Consider the following 8,057-nt stretch of genomic DNA (forward strand, 5'->3'; position numbering starts at 1 on the left):
AAGAGTATTCTGGGGCCTGAAGATATAGCTCAGTAGTGGAACACTTGCTAGCATGTACAAGTCCTTAGTTCAATCCCCAGCACCACCACAAAGAAAAAATGTTCTGAAATTCCCAAGGATGGGCCCCTAAACCATTGAAATAGAGATATGACCCCTTTCTGAGTTAAGAAACATTTATTTGGATAAGAAAGAGCACCAAAGTCTGGAGCTGAATCTAGCCTGGGCCTCAGGCAGCTCTCACAGGTTGGGAGGGACACTTCCTCTTGCTCAGGTTATTGAGGATCTGGTCCTGGTTGGGTTTGTAGAGGACCACGAAGCTCTCTGGAGGAAGGGTGGGGCCTCTGTTTTCTTCTACCTGACCCATCAGTAGATAACGGACTCCTGGATAGGAGGAGAGAGGGATTGAAAGCTCAAGTTCATAGAGACCTGGAGGAGGCACCTTCTTCAAATTCTACATTTCATCACTTTAGTGTGCTCAGTACCCCTCCATATTTCCCAGTTCTCTTACCTTTCTTCATGGGGGGCATCTGCCTACAGTGCACATAGAACTTCAGAGGGGTGTCAGTGGGCGGAGAGGGCAGGTCCAAGCCTCCAGTTTTGTAAACATGGAGGAGACTGACAGTGACTGTGAGGCCTTCACCTGGGCCCCGAACCATGGTCTTCACTGTTCCGGTCACCACTTGTGAAAGGATGGAGGTGAGAGATGAGGGTCAGGAGGCTAGGGCAGGACAATGGGAAAGGGTGTAGAAGAGCTGGAAGGGTAGGAGTAAATCGTCTTACCCAGATTACTGGCACAAAAGTTGCTCTGCAAGGTGCCTAACCGCTTGTACTGCTTTGGACAGGTGATACTGGGTACGTCTAGGAGAGACAGTGCTGTTTGTGGAGGGTGGCCTACCCTGCAGGCAAGACCATTTTCCCCATAGCGGCCTATTTGGTGTTTTATTTGCAGTGCTAGGGCTGGAACCAGAGCCTGATTCATGCTAGACAAGTGCTCTATAGCTGAGTCAAACCCCAATCCTTCACTGGGGGATTCTAGGCAGGTGATCCACCACTGAGCCACACTCCCAGCCCATCACTGGGGGATTCTAGGCAGGTGCTCTACCACTGAGCCACATTCCCAGTCCTCACTGGGGGGATTCTAGGCAGGTGCTCTATCACTGAGCCACACCCTGGGCCCCTCACTGGGGGATTCTAAGGAAACATTCTATAGCTGAGCCATACTGTCTCAGGCCCTCAGTTGGGGAATTTTAGGAAAGCTCTTTCAGAATTCTACTCATTACTCCCTAGCAACCAGTTCTGGATGTTGGCAAGAAAGGCACCAGCAAGTGTTGATCAAATGAACAGTGAGCCAAGGAATAACAGTGCTTCTGTCCATACCCTTTTCCCATCTTCTCACACTCACCCAGGCCCATTGGAGTTGCCTGGGTATCAGGGGAGACCTCTGGCTTCTCAGCAGGCTGGGGCTTGGGTTTGGTAGGTGGTTTGACTTTTGGCCCACTTCCTGTCTTAGGGCCAGGGTGGGATTGGGGACCCTGCTGGGTATCCTCCCCTGGGCTAGGGGCTGGCTCTTTCTCTGCAGTGCCCTGTGGCAGGGTCTTGTAGGAAGCTGAGAAGCCATCTGCTGTGACGCTGAGATCTGAGACAAACTGGACCAGGAGTTCATTCCCTTCAGAAGAGATGGGGCTGCAGCAGAGAGGTATTTGGAGAGGCATCAAGGTGAGCAGTGCACCTTGCTCTGTCCCTTGGTGACTGTCCCCGGTACTATTTCCCTGACATCAGAGTCTCCACAACTCTCTGGAGCTGAAGCTTCTGAAGCTGTCAGAAGAGGCACTAAATCTTTGCCAGCTCTTATAGTTGGTTCTAACCAATGGTCTAGAGCCCTAGAGCTCTGATCCCATCTGGTCGGTGGAGCCCTGCTCCCCCCAACCCCCATGGCCTTTGCAACTATCCCTAAAGAGATGCAGTATTATTCCCACCGCCTGCCCAAGGGCCCACCCCTCACCCAGGAGCCTTGTCTCCACAGAACTTCCCCAGTCTTTTAGAGTCATCGCTCACAGCTCCGTTGAACACACTGACTGAGTCATAGCGGCAGTAGGTATCAGGCTCCACATCAAACTTCCCAAAGGTCAGTGTGATCACCTGGTGGAAACATTGCATACTGGGACAGGCTAGGCAGGACCAAAGGGTGCCCTGCATCTCTTACCCATCCAGGGATGCTTGGCAGCAGCACCCCCTTGCTCCCTCTTTGGTAACAGTCACATGACTGACCTGAGGATCACACACACACAAGCTTGCAGGAAGCTTTTTTTTTTTTTTTTTTTTTTTTTTTTATTTGAGACAGGTCTCCCTGTTGTCCCACCTGTCCTGGAACTCACTAGTAGATCAGGCTGGCCTTGAACTCAAAGAGAGATCCACCTGCCTCTGCCTCCCAAGTGTTGAGGCTAAAGCCATGTGCATCATCACCAAACTCACCTTCAGGAAGCATTCTTTACGCTGGTTGGCAAGGTCAAGTCCATCCTAACTCACTCTCAATGAACAGAATCCCACCCCAATAACACCACCCGCAGTTCATATCCGCACTGGGTACCTCACTCTCCCAAGACCAGCCACAGTTGTATGTCTATATTTTTGGTTTCCATGTAAACTGGGTCTGGATCTGGTTTTGGTCCCCAGCAGGGCATGCTCAGATTTCAGGACACCAATAGTAAATAAAATTTGCTAGCTGTATGCTTTAAGGACCCCACCTAGGACACCCCCCACCCCCACCCCCACACACAGGCAGCCCAGCGCAGAGGGTTGATACCTGGTTCGGGGGTGCAATGATGTGCCAGGAACAGCTGATGCCCGGGGGGTAATCGGACTCAGGCCAGTTTGGCGTGGTCAGGGTTCCCTGTGCCTTCTCCATCCGCCCCCCGCAAAACTGGTGCTCTGGGGAGGGGAGAGAGGGACCGGGTGGGGGGCGGTGGAGACCCTCTGTCAGCTAGCGAGCTGACGTGCAGCTCGGATGTCTGGGTCTCAAAATGACAGAGAGGGCGCAGATTAGCAAAGGACTGGGAGAATCCGGGCTCAGGGTGCCCACAGAGGAAGAGGAAATGATTGAGTGGCTCCCTTCTTGCCCCTCCCCTACCCGTGGCCACACCGCGCCTCTTCCCCTGGGAGATCCCATCTCCCCAGCCCGGCCTGGCAGAAGACTCCCCGTAAGCAGGCTGGAGAGTCCTCACATTGTGAGGGTGTCCTCCCCTCTGGGGAGGTCCCTGCCCGAAACATTTCCAGAGAGACTTATACTGCCGGGAGGGGGATGATGGGACCGCAATCGGGATCCCAGGACTGGGTATGGGGGGGCTCCAAGAGGGGGGCTTCTAGTCCCCCGAGCCTGGGGTGCCCCCTTGCTCCCGTCAGAAGAGCCCGATTGCGGAGGGGGGCGGGCAGTTACTCACCGTCCCAGTAACCCCAGGCCGCCCATTCCACCCGCGGGTCCATGACCCATTTCCGCCTCGCACCTGGGGGGGGCCCTGGAAGAGGGGTGGGTGGGAGCGGGAGGGGGAGAGAAGACCGGGAGGAGGGACTGAAGGGGCGGTTAGTGAGGAGAAAGGGAGGAATGGTGACCCTAACTCTTGGGGGTCGTCTGAGGGGATGGGTCAAGGTTAGGGCAGGGGTGAGGACCTGAACCAGGGCGGGGCAAGGCGTGGGGAAAGTGGAGGCAAGGAGGCTCACCAGTGCCCGAGGTCGCCCGACCGCTGTACCAGAGCAGGAAGCCTCGTCCTCCAGTGCCCTCATCCGTTGTCATCCTTAAGGTCACCTGGTTGCCGGGGGCGACCACGGGTGCAGGCCGGAAGGTCCCGCAGAAGCGTCCAAGTCGCTGGCCTGAGGTTCCAGACCCAGCAAAGACCTCCAAAGCATCGTATCGGCAGGAGGGGTGCAGTTCCATGTCGAAGACACGGAAGGAAAGGGATACAGTCTGGCCCTCAGGGACCTGATTGGGGGGGTGGGGGACGACAAAATCAGGCTACACACATCCCTGACAGTGGATAGCGCCCCTTCCCCCAACATTTCCTACAGAAATGGCCGTAACTGGAGTGAACCCCCGCCAAGGCGGTGCAGAGGGCCTGGGCTGTGCAGCTGACTTATGGTCTCCAGAGAGACAGGAAGAAAGGAAGTCAGGAATGGAGACTCAGGATTTGCAATATGGGTTAGAATTAAGACTGCAGCTATGGGCTGGAGGGATGCTCAGGGTTAAGAGCACTGTCTGCTCTTGCAGAGGACCTGGGTTTCATTCCCAGAACCCACGGTCTGATAACCATCCTTAACTCCAGTTCCAGGGGGACCTGACGCCCTCTTCTGACCTCCTCCAGCATTGCACAACATGGATACACCTACCTACATGCAGGCAATACACTCATACGCATAAAATAAAAATAATTTTTTTTCAAAGACTACAGCTAGGTATGGGGAAGCACACCTGCAATCCTATTACTTGAGGTGTTGAGGCAGAAGGATTGTATCAGAATTCAAGGCCAGCCTGGGCTACACAGTGAAACCTTGCCTCAACAAAATGAAGAATTAAGGTTCAGAACCAGGAGCTCTGGTAGCACACCCTTAATTCCAACTATTTGGGAGGCTGAGGCAGGAGGATCATAAATTCAAGGCCCTTAACTTGTGGAGATCCTGTCTCAAAAATAAAGGGGAGGAGCTAGAGAGATGACTCAGTGGTTAAGAGCATTTATTGCTCTTGCAGAGGACCCAGGTTCGGCTCCCAGCACCTACATGACAGCTCATAAACATCCCTAACTCCAGTTTCTGAAGGTCTGATACCCTCTTCTGGCCTCTGAGGGGCAGTGCATGCTCATATACATAAATTTTTAAAATTAAAAATAAAGGGGTCTGGGAGATGACTTGGTGGGAGTCATCTGGGAGTGCCTGTTCCTCAAGCATGAGGACTTGAGTTCAAACCCCCAGGATCCACGTAAAAAGCCAGCTGTGGGGGGCTGGAGAGATGGCTCAATGGTTAAGAGCACTGACTGCTCTTGCAGAGGACCCAGGTTGATTCCCAGAACCCACATGGCAGCTAACAACTGTCCTTAACTCCAGTTCCAGGGAATCCGATGCCCTCCTCTGACCTCTGCAGGCATTGCATTTACATACATGAAGGGAGTATACATAAAATAAAAATAATAAATAAAAAATATATATTTTTTAAAAGCCAGCTGTGGGCCGGGTGTGGTGGCGCATGCCTTTAATCCCAGCACTTGGGAGGCAGAGGCAGGCAGATCTTTGTGAGTGCGAGGCCAGCCTGGTCTACATAGTGAGTTCCAGGACAGCTGGGGCTACAGGAAGACCCTGTCTCAAAAAGACAGAAAAAAAAAAAAAAAGCCAGCTGTGACAAGCATGTACCTCCAGCACTGGCAGAGCAGGGGAGGCAGAGAAAGGATGGCTGGGGCTTGCTGGCTTACAGACCAACTTGCTTTAATTTTTTAAATTTTATGCGTATGAGTGTTTTGCCTGCACATGTGTAAGTCCACCATGTGCATGCAATGCTTGTGGAGGCCAGAAGAGGGCATCGGGTCCCCTAGAACTGGTGTTATAGAGGGTGGTTAGTTGCCATGTGGGTGCTGGGAATCAAACCTGGGCAGGGTGTGGGGGGTGGAGGGGGTGTCCTCTGCAAGAGCACCTTGTGCTCCTAACAGCTAAGTCATCTCTCCAGCCCCTCCCTAGCTCCAGGTTTAGTGACAGACTTTGTGTGAAGGTAATAAGGCAGAGTGACAGCAAGATACCTGATGTCCCCCTCTGGCCTCTGCATGTACACACAGGAATGTACACTTACACACACACACACACACACACACACACACACACACACACAACACACACACACACACACACACACAGGTAAATGGCTGGGATGTAGCTCAGTGGTAGAGCTCTGGCCTAGTCAGACTAAGAGTCAGGGCTCAATTTCCTGTAGGGACAGGGAGGAGTGGGGGGACTCAAGGTATGTTACTGTGGGGATTGAAGCCCTCAGTGACAAGGGGAGAGGGCTTCCCAAATTGAGGCTGAGATGGCTGGTGGGGAGGGTGATCCCTGAGCTGCCAGGCCTGATAAAGAAGCAATGACCAGAAGAGTGTCTCACCGTTATTGTCCAGATGCACTTCTTACTTGGGGGATAGAGATTGGGGAAACCCTCACTTGCCACGTAACCTGACTCCCCAGTCACATCCCCTCCGCACAGGAACACAGGTCTGGAAGACAGAAGAGGGGGTCAGGCAAAGTGGGGAGTATCAGAGAGATGGGTCTGACCGTAGGATGGGAGGCCCCAGGCAATGAGGCTTCAGGCTCAGTGGGGCTGAGACTGGAGTTTGAAGATCAGGAGAAAGTGGGACCAGGCAACTGGGCCATCTCTCCAGCCCCTAGAGGCCCCACCCCCACGCGGACAGGAATTCCCGGAATCCTCCTCAGTCCCCCTTGCTTTCTCTCTCCCCCTTCGCCCTGCCTGGCAGTCAGGGACAGGAGCCGCCTAACTACTTCCAGATGTGGCAAGCCACGAGGCTGCTGGGGGGAGGGGGCAGAGACATGGGGGGGAGCAGGAAAGATGAGGGGGAGCAGCAGCGATGTCCCAACAGTTGGACCTAGAGATAGGGGCTCCCACCTTCGCCCTGTTCCAGGTTCCAGATAAGGACCAGCATCTGCCTCTCTGCTGGCTGCCTCCTTCCCCCCAACGTTCTTATCCCTTCCCTGAAGGTCAGCTACCAGACAAGCTCAGGGTTGTGGCTTTCCTTTCAGGCTCCATGGGGGGCCACCGGGCTGGGTGGACGGGGAGATTTAAGTGGGCAGAGGAGGAAGGGTGATGAAGTCATGGGAAGTGATGACCTGCAGACCACCGTGGTCTTTCAGCAGATAGGGAGAACTTGGGAGCTGGAGGAGGGGGAGATGGGGAATGGAAGGGGAGTTGCTAGCAGAAGAGCCTGCAAAACCTACAGGCATAGCACCCTCGGCTCAGGAGTCAGCAGAGTTTTGAAGGACCCTCAAGCCATTTGGAAGATGAGAGACCTACCTGGTGTAGTTGGGGGTCTGGCCTTGGGTAAGAGGCAGCAGCACCCAGGCGGCAAGGAACGGCCCCAGAAAGGAGGCTGGGGCAGCAGGCAGCATGGTGTGGGGGGGGAGTGCTGAAGGCAGCAGCTGAGTTCAGGAGCAGCAGCAGCAGCAGGATAATCAGTGCCAGATGAGGCAGCCCTGGGTGTGTGGGCGTGGGGACTGGCCGGCTGGGCGGGCAGGGAAGGCGGGACAGGGAGACAGCTAGGATAGTGATGAGTCCCTGCAGGGGCCACTCTAGGTCTAGGATATATATTGACCAGAGGAAGAGATGGAGCAACTAGGGTCAGAGACAGCATCACCCAGGTCTCAAGTGATACCATCTGCAACTCCACTGTGTCCCCTGCCCCAAACTCCACAGCTCTGGTCCTTCCTGGGACTGTCTGGCCCATCCTAGATCCCCCACCTGCTTGCTGCTTCTCAGCATCCAAATATGTTCTTCTTGGGCCCCTCCCTGTCTAGTCCATGAACCACTGCACATTTCTGGGTAGTTTTTTGAGATAGAGTCTTGCCATGTAGCCTAGGCTAGTCTAGAGCTTTCCATCCTCCGGTCTCAGCCTCCCAAGTGCTGGAATTTTAGGCCTGCACCACCTTATCCAGGGTCCTTTGCACATTCTTATGGCTTTCCCTCTATCCCTAGACCACATCCCTGATTTTCCAAGGAAGAGGAATTCTGCTCACTTATTTTCTCTTCCAAATATCTGAAGGTACAGGATTGTGGGTAAGGGAGAGATGGAGTATCCCTGTCATTGGGGAAGAGAAGAAACAGAAAAGGAAAAATACAGAGGAGACCAGGCTTGGATGATGACAACAGGAAGAGAAAAAGGTGCTGACTTCATAAGGATGGAGGGCTGGGGGAAGGCACTCCCTGTGGTAAAGACTGCCAGTCTAATCCAGGTATGGTGATGCGTACCTGTAATCCCAGCACTCTGGAAGTGGAGACAGGAAGACTGAGTTTCAGCCAGGGCTAT

The 8,057-nt window shown here is 53.9% G+C and overlaps 1 protein-coding gene across 2 annotated transcripts; it reads right to left on the reverse strand.

The window, feature by feature from the left end:
• Positions 1–155: 155 nt before the first annotated feature.
• Pcolce (procollagen C-endopeptidase enhancer) lies at positions 156–7,228 on the reverse strand. 2 transcript variants are annotated; one of them, XM_029563193.1, is made up of 9 exons: positions 7,049–7,228; positions 6,128–6,236; positions 3,715–3,973; positions 2,804–2,928; positions 2,003–2,139; positions 1,378–1,683; positions 781–896; positions 509–679; positions 156–381 (listed from the first exon to the last, which is right to left on the reverse strand). In XM_029563193.1, the coding sequence occupies exons 1-9, from the start codon at positions 7,141–7,143 to the stop codon at positions 227–229; spliced, it is 1,473 nt and encodes a 490-aa protein (XP_029419053.1). In that variant the 5' UTR covers positions 7,144–7,228; the 3' UTR covers positions 156–226. The 2 variants fall into 2 exon arrangements, with proteins under 2 accessions (XP_029419053.1, XP_008830572.1); XM_008832350.3 differs by having other exon boundaries at positions 781–858; positions 1,403–1,683; positions 7,049–7,225.
• Positions 7,229–8,057: the final 829 nt, after the last annotated feature.

This window comes from Nannospalax galili, unplaced genomic scaffold (assembly GCF_000622305.1).
Source record: "Nannospalax galili isolate Female #2095 unplaced genomic scaffold, S.galili_v1.0 scaffold675, whole genome shotgun sequence".
Classification (NCBI taxonomy): Eukaryota; Metazoa; Chordata; class Mammalia; order Rodentia; family Spalacidae; genus Nannospalax; species Nannospalax galili.